This window comes from Phaethon aethereus (assembly GCF_964289735.1).
Source record: "Phaethon aethereus genome assembly, chromosome: 20".
Lineage (NCBI taxonomy): Eukaryota > Metazoa > Chordata > Aves > Phaethontiformes > Phaethontidae > Phaethon > Phaethon aethereus.
Genome location: NC_138596.1, coordinates 11,138,701 through 11,152,777, shown reverse-complemented (window position 1 = coordinate 11,152,777; position 14,077 = coordinate 11,138,701). Strand labels below are relative to the sequence as shown.

At 39.4% G+C, this 14,077-nt stretch overlaps 1 protein-coding gene across 6 annotated transcripts in view; it reads left to right on the top strand.

Annotated features, from left to right (window-relative positions):
- DENND1A (DENN domain containing 1A) overlaps positions 1-14,077 on the top strand; it is a gene marked incomplete at both ends in the record, with an annotated part of 216,449 nt that overhangs the window by 199,071 nt on the left and 3,301 nt on the right. For 5 of the 6 annotated variants that reach the window (XM_082009030.1, XM_082009029.1, XM_082009028.1 and 2 more), the window contains one exon: positions 2,294-2,382. In XM_082009030.1, coding sequence (XP_081865156.1) covers positions 2,294-2,382 — 89 coding nt within the window. Of the gene's footprint in view, positions 1-2,293; positions 2,383-12,225; positions 12,355-14,077 lie in introns of all 6 variants that reach the window. The other variant, XM_082009025.1, reaches the window with a different exon arrangement.

Here is a 14,077-nt window from a genome sequence, read left to right as displayed (position 1 = left end):
AATAAGCACATTTAACCCTTATGTACTGGATGTTTACCTTTATTCTGTTGGCTGTGTGCTCATGCACTTGACTTGCTTTCATGGTTTTGCATTTGATAAGCATTTAACCTTGCCTATTTGGCTACATAAGGCTCAAGATCCAGCAAGGAATTGGCTTGATTTCTGGCTTTTCCCTGCAGTCCCCCATGAACAATGCTCTAAATCCTACTTAGCATGTCACCCTGCACTCTGCTGGTCTGGTGGCCCCCTGGTGCAATCCAAAACTCTCATCTCTCTCCCTCATCACCATCACTCCCCGAGGGTACCACCCGAAAGGTGAAAGTGTTCACAGCATGATGACAAGCCAGCTTTACACATCATCTTCCAGCTCAGATTTAATTAAACAGGTTTCTTTCTTCCTCTCTTTTTCTCTTTCTCCTTCTTGCTCTCTTCTCCCCCCAGTTCCTCTTGCTTCTCTCCCCCTTCTCTTGCACGCACTCCCTCCCTCTTGCTCTCTCTCTGTTTTATCAACCCTAATGAAGCAGTATTCTTCATCGATCCTGCTGATTGCCAGCCCATTCCTTTTGTTTGTTGGCACCGAGCCATTTAGCCGCACTGACAGCTCAGCTCGTCTAATTAGCTGTTGTTCTTTTCCCTATGTTTCACCACGTTGCAAGTTCAGTTGAAGTTGCCACAAACTTAATCCTTCCATTCCTGCCATAAGTTCACATTCTTAAGCCGTCTTTATTGTAGAGAGGAGCAGCCTTGTGTGGGGACTGATCTTCAAGACCTTAACATCTGACCTTTTTATAAGCCCTTTTTCCTAAGAAATAGTGGCAATACATCTCTGGATTTCTTCATCATATCTGCTGTACACCATTTCCTTTGAAATGAAAATTCAATACAATAATCCTGCTGCTATCTTCTGCATACTGTTGTGTAGTGCAGAAACACTACACACAATTCAGTGGCTTTTTCCTGGCAAGAAAATTTGAGGTTTATGTGCCTGGAGAAACAAACAAACAAACAAAAAAAATCCACCAAAAAATCAAAAAACCAACAAAATCTTGCAGAGGTGGGGGGAAATCTGCATCTATTCTGTCATTGCAAACAAATTCATTAGTTATCCAAAGAGCACTTAGGTTGTAGGCCTTCAACAGCTTCCTTTGTATTGTGGCTGTTAAAGGAGCACAAGCTCAGGGAGGTCAGGAGTTGAGTTGTCTTCCTAACTTTATTTGAGGGTTTTGGGGATTTCTGTTGAAACTAGCATTCAGCTAAAGCCAACAAATCAGACTCCGTTTCAGGTAAGGTGGTATTTTCTTAACAAAAAATGGAAAGCTTGTTTGTACAGCCTGACCCTGGTGCTGCAAATGTTCATTCCCACATTTGACTCAAAGGGATAAGTTCATCAACAGGATTACTCACTAGTATAGGTAGGCACATGCATAAACTTTGCCTATAGATCACGAGTGCTTATTCCTTTCCTTGAAGTAAAGCTTGTTTGTTTGTGGAGTTAATGTAAGTAAACTAAACTTGATTTCTGAACATTAGAAGGTGATGGATATGTTATTTAAGACTGGATTGGCAGCAACATCATCTTCCACAGAAAACCTTTGGATTTCACTACCAACAACAAAAGATAACATAACATTAGGTTGATAATGATAATATATCTGGCAAGGATTTCTGTTCAGCCACTGAAAGGAGACAAATTTTTAATGAAGAATGAGTTATGTTTCTCATGTTATAACATTTATTCTAAGTACAATTTTTTCAGTGCTCACTTACACAGAAGTCTTCACTTGAGAAGTTGGGTTCCTATGAACAAGAGGGCAAAAGGATCATGATGTCAGAGCTGAACTCTACTTTCCAATATCATGTACAGCAACACAAAGGATTTTCCAATTTTACTGTATCACCTAACTGCATAAGGGGAAGCTTACATTTAGGGAATCTTTTATCAGAAATTTAGCCTGTACCAAACAGGACAGTGGAACTAATTTTCATTGCTTTGCTAATAGCTAACAGTCAGTGACAAGCATATATGTTTCATTTGCTATTCAAAAACGTGGGGTTTTTTGTCCTAAAACAAGTTGTGGGTCCTGTAGTTTATACTCATACTTTATAGTAATTTGTATATCTATATTCACTTGTAAAATTGTTGTGGCACAAAAAATAAAGATGTTTAAAAGCAATTCTGAATGGAAGATACCCTTAAGATAATGGTGGTTATGCATATTTTGTTATTTATGTCTGTTGTTTGATCAACATCAAGTATTTGATGAAATGTCTTCTATGTGTGTGTATGTAATAGGTTCGCCCGCCAAGACCTCATGTTGTTAAGAGGCCCAAGAGCAATATTGCTGTGGAAGGACGAAGGACTTCAGTTTCTAGTCCAGAACAGTAAGTACTTTGCTGCTCTGCTTCTCTCTAGTTGCATCAACAAACACATTCAGAACTGGAACTAGCCAAGGGAGACATTAAAAAATACTACAGATCAAAGTAATTTTTTAACTAACAAAACTTTTATTTTTTAATTTTTGGAACATTTTAGAGGAAGTGTGAAAAAGCAAGAAACCAAAGTTTACTTATTGGAAAATTCTAGTTTGCCAAGTTAGACATAATCTGATCAGCCCGTTTAGTGAGTTTTCAAGTTTTGGAGGCTTGTTCATGTCTTTGAATGTTTATTTTGTTTTGAAGTATGCTTTAAATGAAATTGTTAGCCACATCCCTGCAAATCCACTGTTCTTGCTGGAAGATACAGAATTGTTTGTTTATAGTGATGGCAGTAAGGGTTGTGTCTCATGCTTGTTAAGAGTCCTGTTAACAAAAGGTCTGTAATAAGCTTTATAGTGAAGGCTTGTAGAGCTTACCTGTCTTGCATAGTACCTAGCAAATTGATCATCTCTTTAGATTTGACTATGAAGTAAACAGGGGTAGTGTTCCAAATAAGTTGTATTGCTGTAGACTACAGCAGTAGCAGTAGCTCGTGTATAAAATGAGTTGGCTTCCAACATCTATCTTGTTCATATGAACAGTATAGTCTGTTACATTGGTGAGATTTTTTTCAGGTAGTTTGATGAATGTCACATGTTAAAGTACTTTATACAAAGACGACAATACTGTGTATTGTTGCAGATACTCTTAATGCGTCGCCATAGTTGAGTTAACAATAGGCCATCAAGTGAAAACCTAAAAAGAGAATGTATATATTGAACCTTACCAACATAGCCCAAAAGACACTATTGTGTGTGACAAATAAACATGTAGGCTGCATCAGTATGCATTTTGGATTTAAAATTATTTGGATTCTTCTGAATGTAGCTACTTAAACTGTTCAGAAGTACAAAAGATTCAACAGCGCTAAGTTCCAAATGGATACAGAGGCTGGTATTAGCTGTACTTCTTTAGGGTCTAAATAAGCAGGTTCCCTCCTCTCAGTTCAGAATTTGGGATGCTTAAGAACTGTGCATTTTACCTGGGGCAGCTGATCTTAGAAGAAGGTGTTGTGAAAAATGTGTCTAGAGCAGGGACAGACCTGCTTGGCACTCCAGAGGAAACAACTGAGCAGAGAGGTAAGAACAGCAGGCGACAGAGCCAGTATACATTTTCCAAGTCATGTGGCAAGACTCAACTGGTATTCCCTGCATCTGAAGCATCTTTTATGTTGTCCTTGAACAGTGAATGGAGCAGCATTTTCCAAATGTCTAGTGTTGTGGCACTGCAGTCTTAGCATGGGAAGTCACACTGGAACTGCTCTTAGACTACAGGCAAAAGACTCAGGGGCAAAATGGTTGCACTGATCTAATCTGTCACACCGATTTTATTGTAATTCATTGTAATTTGCTCTCTACAACTACCTGAAAGGAGATTGTAGCGAGGTGGGTGTAAGTCTCTTCTCCCAAGTAACAAGTGATAGGACAAGAGGAAACGGCCTCAGGTTGCGCCATGGGAGGTTTAGATTGGATATTAGGAAAAATTTCTTCACTGAAAAGGGTTGTCAAGCACTGGAACAGGCTGCCCAGGGAATTGGTTGAGTCCCCATTCCCTGGAGGTATTTTAAAGACATGTAGATTTGGTGCTGAGGGACATGGTTCAGTGGTGGACTTGGCAGTGCTAGGTTAATGGTTGGACTCAATGATCCTAAAGGTCTTTTTCAGCCTAAACAATTCTATGATCTCTACCTGCAGCACAAAGTAATTGCTTATATCATAGCCACCACATTATTTATGGCCCAGCCTGTTTTATCTTTATTGTCAGTAAAGTGAAATGGTTTAGCTGATGCCCAAGATTACAGGATATTTATTGCATCTGAAGGTACTAAAATCCCATAAAAAGAAAAATGATTGGTTTCTTTAAACACACCTTTTTCCCCACATGTGTGCCAGTTCCCTGTCATTACTGTTTATGAGGGAAAAAGAGGTGGAGGTTGGGTCCCCCTCTGCCCCCAAAAAGTTAAATGCATGGCTGTTTTTTTCCCAGCCACTCTAGGATGGGGAGATATTCTGGCTTTTAGCTAAAATGAATGGTCACTTTTAGATTCTATAGGCTTATTTATCCATTTTATAGTGGAATTTGGTTGCCCTCTTGTGGAGGAGATTGCAAATCCTGCAAAAAGGCTTGTGCTGTTACAGGACGGTAGCTGTCCCTGCACAAAGATTATATCAATTTAAAAAAAAAAAAAAGTTTTTTCTTAATATTGAATGTGATGACTCACTGCATGTAGTTGAAGGATAATTGAGTCAATTTAACCATTATGTGTGTTTCCTGTGAAGGATTATGCATGTTTGGATTCAAAAGCTGCTTGACATTCCAGTGTGGTTTACTGCTAACATGTATTTCCAATTGCTGCCAGTATCAAAACAGAAATAAACATAAACATGGATGATAAAAGTAATGTTTATACTAATGCTAGTAATATAGTGAACTTTGATTATTATTTTACTTGGTTTCAATTTATTGCTGTTAATTTTAGTGAGTCTTTACAATTCAGCTGCTTTCACAGAGTAAACTACAAAAATGTTTTGTGAAAACGATTGACAATAATCTACTAGATAATGAAGATGCTTTGTAGCTATAAACTGACTTATTTTTCTTCATGAGCACATTACTGGCAGATTTTTCCATCTTTTAAATGTGGAAGAAAACCAGGTTCTGGTGCTAATACCACTGACACTTGCTATATGGTAGCAGTTGTGATCTCTTCCTGATGTTGCACAGCTTCGATACGTTGTCCAGTTCAAATGCAGCGTCACAGCAGGATCTGATGTATTTTCATCCTTTCCTGACATCAGCTTCAGGTGGCAAAGCAAACTTTGACAGAACTACTTCCAGACAGTTAATTGTAGAACATTGCATTCAACTAGATCTCCTGTAAGGTGTCTGGTTAGAATGTTTTAATAAAAACAAGTTGGGGCAGTGGGGGAGATGGAACACAAAACATGCAACGATGATGAGGCCGACACTACAGTTGTGATTTTGGAACTACAAGTGGAGGAAATATCTAACCTTGTACTTAAATAAAGCTCAAATAAATGGCTTACCTAAGAAATAACTTCAGGTGAATGCCTTTGAAATAGATAATGACTTGGTGATCCTGACCTTTTTCCTTCATTTTTTTTCCTTTATTAAAAATGTAATTTTGAGATAAATAGTCTTTAAATAGTAATTAAAGATAGGATCTTCATGACATTTTCTGCAAACTTTCTTTTTTCTGTCCCAGTAAGAAATAATCTTCCTATATTGTTCTGAAATGAAAACATAAAGCTAGGTGTTGTCTCTTTAAAAATTCAAGGCCAACACTAACTTTTTGGTCTTGAATGATTACATGAAGGTTTCAGAGACATTTCCCAGGATATCTGACTAATTGGCTCAGTCTGTGACTTTTGCATCCTCTTTCCAGCTGGTGGAGACAGGATCCTCAGGGCAGTGTGCCACTAGCCGCTACACAAGCCTGACACCCAGTGAACTCATTTCACGGGGCAGCCTCTTTTCCATTTGTAATGTCGCATGTCATCTCTGAAAAGTAAACCGTTATGTAAGCGCCCTTTCAGTTGTTACGTTTGTTAATGCATTTCTTATGATATCAGGAAATTTGTATCTTCAGTTACGTGAGTTAATTTTTTTAATGTGTATAAAAGAAAAACATTGGTTTGGGGGTATACGTGCTCATTTTCTAATCAGTCGTCAATTAAAACGCAGGAGGGCGAGAACAGTGACTTCAAAGAACACTTGAGATTATTGCTAATGTCTGTTGTTAAAACCATCATATTTAGAAGAGCTGGTGGAAGAACTATTGTTCCCTCCATCAAAATTTTCAGTGATTTTTTTTTCTCTATTTCAATAGGTTTATTTTTTTACAGTTTTATTAATAATTCAAGGTTTGTGATGTTTATGATTCTTAAAAATTTGTCATTAAGTCTAAAATGTATAATTTTTTTAAAAACTTCTTTAGTTATAAAGTAACAGGAAGAACTTGTAGATGAGAGCTCAGAAAATGCTGGATTACCACCCGGGGCAATCCAAGACACATGGGACATGCCACCTTAAACACAAATTAGTTGTTCACAGAAATAAGATGTTGCATTTTTAACAGATAGGCAGTTTTTTGAGAGCTCTCTTTTGCACCACAGCAAGATTTCCTATTAAATGTAGAATAGGCTTCCAGAGTGCTCTAGGAATTGTCTTCTGTAAGTACTGACTAGCTGGCTTCCAGGGCATGCAGAGTGGGAGCAAATTAAAATAGGAAATCAGAGGGTCAGGCTCACAATTAACAGCATGTCAAAAGGCTCTTGGGCTGGCTAAACCCATGTCAGTGCTGCAGCAGTTCATTATGGCTTTCTAGAAGTCGTGTAGGACTTAGTAGAGAAGCTAATGGCTTTCCCTTATATCGTGTGAATGAAAATAGGCTGCAGTGCAATAGTGGGTTATTACGCTGAATTTAGTATGAAGTCAGCATGATGGCCGGGTTAAATGATACAGGCTCATAAAGCACATTAAATTCCATTTGTAACCAGGCGCTCAGAGCTCTGCCACACAGAATTTGTGTATGGTAAAGGTTTTCCATGGCATCACTGCAAGCAAGGATCTCTGCTTCTGAAGAAAGCTAAGCCAGCAAGTACATATTTGAACAAGGATGGCTGGAATCAGAAGGAAAAATACCGCAAGCTATAGCAGACGAGACTCGCTGCGCACGCTTTGGTTCCTCTGCCTTGGAAGAAGCGGTGAAGAGGAAGCTAGGTAGAAGGTAGTGCCAAGAAAGCAGATGCCCAGCAAAGGGACAGCAAATGGGAACGAAAAGTTCCGAGAGCAGTCGGGTTTTGCTGCAGGCCTTCCCAAACAAGAGCCGTCGCACCAGGCAGGCGGGGCTGCCCTTCGGGAACCCCGGTCCTGCCTGGCTCTCCCATCTTTCCAGTATGATGGTTTCTAAGAAGCTTTAACTTTGGGGCCTATTTCTGCTGTCTGCTTTGGAGTGAACCTGCTGAATGTATGCAGCTTGCCTTTGTAAAGAGATACGGTATCTGCGGGGGAAATCAGTGAATAGATCCTTAGCACTGAGAAATAGGACAAAAATGTAAAATGACATTGTTCGAATCTTGCATCTAGATCTGTTAGAGCAAGCCGAGGTGTCATCCAGCTTGTTACCACTTTAAATTCTTTGTTAATATTTCCAACTTGCTTGAAAACTTGTAAATAGTTCATAAAAAACTATAAAACAATTAGTTACATGCCTTTACTGGGTGTAGTGATCACAGGCCGTTGTTTTTGTTATCTGGTTGGATGATTTGTGATAAGAATTTGTTTGTTGTTTTAATTTAAAATATTCTTTGTGCTAATGTATTTGTTTTTCTGGAAATATTCTACTCCTATGAACATTCGCAATATACAAAGTAACACTTTAAAAATCAAATAGATATTTTAATATTTTTGTTAGCTCACACTTGGGTGTACTGGGTATTCAGGATATGCAGGAAGGAATTCCAGTGATAGGTCTGTGCTTTGTTCAGATTGAATAGTTACTCGGTAATCCCCTCAGTCCCAAGTCTCCTATTTCATACCGGCAAGAAAAAGCCCGGGCATCCAAATCCCTCATTCTCTTCATTTTGCTGTCTAAGAAGGACAAATTCCTTAATTCCCTAGAGCTGCTGTATAGCTATTCTTTAAAAAAAAAAAAAATTAATAAAAATCCTCCCTCAAATTTTGGAAGCCCTTTTTAGGAGAATAATGACAAGTCCATACTACCCCTTTGTAACCATAATGTTAATAAAACACAGAAAGTTAATTTTCTTATAACCCAAATATCTTTTTAAATTATTACAAAATTCTCCTTATTAACTCCCATATCCTGTACTCACATTCTCTGTATAAATTTTTTTCTATCTCAAGTACATTTAGGTGTCAATTAAATTTGAAATATCTACATTTGTCAGCATTTCATTTTTGGCCAGTGTGATGTGCTGCTGATTTGTCCATGCATCCTGACACATGAAAAAAGCTCCTGAGATGCAGATCTTCCTCATTAAAAAAGAAACCCATACTATCATAATGGTACGCAGAGCCATGGAGCGCATCCCCAGCTTTATTGCACTGTGTTTCTGACATGATATTTAAAAAGGAACAGCCACGGCTGTCAGTACTGTCATATGCTAGTGCTAACCGAAGACATGTTAAACTAAACATTAGAAAGAGATCAGCAAGTCATCTGCATGGTAACTCAGCTAAGAGATTAGGTAGGCAGGAGCCGGTGCAGTCATGTGGAGATGATGAGGGTTGTAGCTGTGACGGACACATCCTTTTTTCCCTCTAAGACTGCAGCAGTGCCTGCCTTGTAGCCGGGCTTGCTGTGACCTGCCTTTTCAGAGACAGCTCTTTGTGTAGGAAATTCTAGCAAGTGGTGGGTGGCAGACTGCAGGAGAGTTGCCGAATTGGGTTAATGAGGGAATAGGCGCTTTTTTTGGATTTACTGCCTGAAGCTAATAAAAAATTTAAACTTGGACAATTTTAGATTGTTCATCCCTTATCTTGGACCAAAATCTCTTACACAGCACACCAACAGTGAAACTTCAGTGCTTTCTTTTTTCTAATTACGAGATCCCGCTTCCCTTTAAGGAGTCTTGCAACAGCAACAAAACCGGTGCATATTAACTTGCTATATATTTAACCTTATTTGCACCGACCTGCACTGAAGTGCAACTGATGATCGAGCCAACAAGATCCTATCTTATTTCTTCATAGTTTGTTCCCCGTTTATTTAGTATGTGCACACAGACACAATGCATTTGAATTTAGCATAGTCTGAAGGCAAACAAAAGGTATCGGAGGCAGTGCTTAAGGGCAACTGCACCGATATCTCTGTTATATGCAGTTACCAAACACTCAGTTTATCAGCAAGATAGGGGGAAATTCAATATTGCTCTTGATTTCTGGAAATAATTTTATATTTTCTGGAATCGTGTTAAATGGTAGTTTACTCTCCTGAGACAAAAAGACATGTGTCTTTTGAACAAGTTCAAAAAAGAAGTATTTTTCAAGTATCTTTGATTTCTGGTTTATTTTAGGTGGAGCCTTTTGTTAATGTAAATTTACATTTTTGGATAATAGTCACTTTCTTAAGTAAAAAGAGAAAAAAAAAAAAGTTTAAAAAAATGTTATAGCAAATTTTTCCTAATGCATTGGCACCACCTCGCTTTTCCTGGGTGCCTGTTATAGCAGAAGAGAGGAAAAAAACAGCTATGCAACAGCTTTAATTGGAGTACCACCGACTACGATTTAACACTCTCAGCTGCATCCACTGCCACCACTATTTTAGACTTTTTATTAATTAGCTCTGACCTGATTGTGAATAAACATCTATTCATAGTGGCAGCTCGGGCCCTCTTGAGCTGTCGGTTGCAACATCCAACTTTTTCTGACCTAATCTTTAGACTGATTTTTATAACTTTATTATATAGTTATTTAGTGATTTAGACAAAAAAACTAAAAGAGCGAAGGCTGATTATGAATTCAAGTGCCACTAGAGGTGGTTTGCTAGTGTGTCTGTACTATAAAGGCCACAAACCAAATTTTCTCTTTCTATCCATGCTTCTGGTCCTGTTCCGATTTCAGCATATCCTTGTCTTACCTATAATGTACATAGTGGTGTGATACATTTGCATTGCTCTGTGATGTCTCCAGGGTTGGGACATATCCTTTGTAAGCCTGATTCTGCTTACACTGAAATAACAAATTTTATTCTGGACCTCAGTAGGAGCAAAATTAGGCTACTCATCTCAACTGTGTATCGCCTTGTGTCATTCACGATGTAAGCTTTGATTTACTACAGTAACTAGGATAGAGAAGGAAGAGACCTTATTTGGACAGGTAGAAACAATGTTTGCGTTTATGATCCTAGTAATTTCTTTTCCATTGTTCTAGTGATGTGGGGAAGAAAAAAAGAGACCTGTAAATGATGCTGTCTAGTGCCACCCATCAGTGTTCATCAGCCTGTTGTTGGGTCCATAAGACATATAAAAGTGCTTTATAATGTTGCTGAAGAGGTTTTCTTGGGTTTTTTTCGTTTCCACTCATACACACTTAGATAGGCCAGAACACAAGTGAAACAGGAAGAATAATTAAGAAACAATAAGTAACTTAAAAATTGAGCATACATTTTATTGTATGTGCGTATAATTTTGGTGGATCTACACAATGTTGTCCTTGAGTTTTAGCAGATGGAAAAGCACTGGGCTGTGGTGTAGAGGCCTCTGATTAGTACTGGTAAACCTTGATGTGCTTTTACTGCTTTCAGTTACTTGTGAAGCATTTATCTTAATATTTAATTTCTGATAATATATTTTCTATAAGCTCTGTTACCATCCAGAGCTTCAGTGTTTCAGAGGGGAATGAACAGTGGCCCTTGCTTCATGCTTTACTAAAGATTGGGATATTTTAGCATTACAAATGAAGCAATATTTGCTGTTAATTTCTTCATACTCCTCAACCTCTTTGTTCCAGTGTATTTCTGCTTAAGTACCCTGTTCCTGTACCCTTTCCTCTTCTACTAAAGCTGATCGTGCGTTTAATTGTTGAAAGCCCTGATAGCCACTTCTGAATTTGCTCCAGTGGAAACAGTGAATCTTAGAAGCTTCTACCTTATGCAGAAAAGAGTTATTTACTGGGGTTTTGGTTAAGGTGAAGTGGAGCAACTGATAGCTACAGTAAATAATAAAAAAAATTATTCATTGATTTATCAAGCTTTAAATATTTTTCTTTTATCCTCCAACCAGTGTATGTTTACCCAGACCTATATAGGCATGCACAGTTAGTTTTACGTTCACTAAAATTTAGGCATCGTGTTTATTAGGTATAAGAGCAAATCCTGGAGATCTGACCTCTGTGTATAAAATAAAGATGACCGCTGTGTTCTTGTCAAAAGTCTGGTGAAATGTTTTTGGTGCTGGTTGGGGGTGGGTTTTTTTGTTTGTGTGCTTTGTTTTGGTTTGTTGATTTTTTTTTTTTTTTAATTATGGCTAAAGTGTGTTTTCAGAGGCACTTCTGATTTTAAGAAGTTCTCATCTGAAAGGATTTTTGTTCCAGGCCATTGCTAACGAATTCATACATTGATAGTTACCGTCCTGTGATGTAGGAGAAATTAGCTTGAGTCCCTTTTCCACCAGACATTGAACATAGTTAACCAAGGAGGAAAGAAACATATATACCTTACTTGACAAACTGCATTTCATATAAATCCTTGGACAGTTTTGATTTTATTCTAGTGTGAAGCAATTTCAGATCTCAGAAACAGATACAAGTAGCAATTGTTACCTTCAAGTCAGGTCCTCTCATATATCAGACTGTCAGTCTAAGTATCTGTAAAGCAGAGAGGTAGATCTGATAATTGTTTGCTTGTAGTCAGAGCTCAGAGAATCTGAGGAGCAAAGATGTGTTTCTGAAGAACAAAAAGATGCCCAGCTCTCTAGAAAATGTAGTGGGGAAAAGGTGGGTTTCTGTATTGGCTTCTTTTGCAATATGGATGTGATTGCAGGTCTTAGTACCCTTCCCGACTAGGTGGTACCCTGGACGTTTTTAGAAGAGTTGTATTTGCTGCCTGAAAAGTAGAGCTCAACATTTACCTGCAGAGCTCTTTGCAGTGGCAGTCAGTCACGTTCAGAAATGATTTAGAGCCTACAAATCGCTTGGTTTCTCTCTCCTCTGGAGCTTTGAATGTGACAAGTTGATAACTTCCTTTTCTCTTCCTGTTTCCCTCAGCCTTGTAAAGCCTATGCGACACTATACAGTCTTCCTCTCTGAGGACTCTTCTGATGATGAATTTCAGCAGGAAGAGGATCCTGTCTCTGGCTTCTCTGAAAACTTTTTCTTCTCTGCTCCTTTTGAATGGTCTATCCTTTATTCTTTCATTGTATTACTTCAGTCTTCGAACAGTGGGTTTTGCATTGGTCAGGGTGCCTGCTCCTATACTTGGAATTTTGGAAATGCCTCTGCGGTGTCTGTACAGCGTTTGATGAATGTTTCTCCTGCTTGTTTGTTTTGATATTTAGCGGCATGCAAAAGCATACTCCTGCATGAAACACTATGCAGCAGTGCACAGCTTATGTTTTTACACGAGGAAGGATGTAACCCTTCCACTTGCCCTTCGTTCCAATGTGCTGCTTGTGTTCCTGTCCAAACCTTCTGCCATTCCTCCTTGTGCAGTGCTAGCTGTGCTTTTCGGATTGTCCTGTGAGCCTTATTTCGGTGCAGTTAATAGCTTTTCCCAGTTTTACTTGCTTGATCGCAGCCTCTCTGCTTTGTCAAGTACCACATCCTCAGTGACATGGGGGGTCGCCATGCAGGTGTCCTCTGAGGGTTTTGAGTACAATCTGACCTAAAATTATACAAGAAACAGCAAGCAGTTTGTTGGGTTTACTCACTGTCTTATTTGTATCCAACTTGTTGATTTGTATATTGCTGTAGATTCCCAAACCTCTGTAACTTAGTCTTGCCTAGTTTTGAAAGACGGTGCTGAGCAGCTTGGTCCCATCGCAACTACCAGTCTGCGAGACCTGTATGTCTAAGCACTGGCTGCAGGATTCTGCCCGCTGCCCAAGGTACCCATGTTTGGGGAACGAGCATTGCCTGTCAGCTCCTGTTTTTCCCAGGGCCCCGCACGTATCTTTTCGAGGCGAGAGTAACACTCCCGTGGCGGGAGGTGCACACGGGTTCGGCTGTACTAAATACCTCTTACCGCGTGTTTGAACGTACCAACCGGGGAGGGCAGTCTTGAGCTAAGGCCTTGCTGCATGTCATCCAGAGGATTTGTTCCTTCCCAGCCTCATCTGCCTGAGAATTTTTAGGTGGAGAAGGAGGGATAAATTGCACAGAATTACACTCATTCTTTTAACAAATGCAGTTACAGGCTTGACCAGAGGCTGTAGGAAGAGGCGCCAGGGTATTGTGAGCTGCTGCTTCAGAAATCTGTGTGATGCCAGATCTGGGCAGTTCCAGGGGCTGGGACGTGGATGCCCGGTCGCTTCTGAGCAACTGGAGCCTGCAGAATGCAGTTGTGTTAGACTAGGCTGGAGAAAGAGGCTGCCAAGCTGATAGTGGAGTCTCCAGGTGCTAAAATGCATTGGGTGATGCAGAAGGCAGGTTCAGAGACTGACAGGGAAGGGACGTGACTGCAGGCAGTTGGGCATGTGGAGACAGACATAGAGGTTCAGCAGCAAAGGGCCAGAAAAATGTTCCCACACTCTTTGTGTTTGGGGTGGAGGAGGCCAGGCCACTACAATACTTTGTTTGCAGAATATTCGTCTGAGGCTGGTTTTTTTTTCAGTGTTATCTAATGCTTAGCAGATGAGCACATACTATGTGAGAGACTAAAAATACGACCGAGATTTGCAAGATCACCCTCTTCCTAAGGACATGTACCATCAGCTGTCCGTCTTGTACTTGCGTTATTACATTCTTGTGTTGCTAGCTGAACGCCTGCTATTTATGTGTTGATGAATGAAGTAAGATGGGCTGTTTATACGTTTGCATGATATAGATGTATTATAATAAAATATGGAAAGAGGAGGAGAGTTCTTCCATAGTATCTGTTTTTGCAGGTCTCTCAAATATT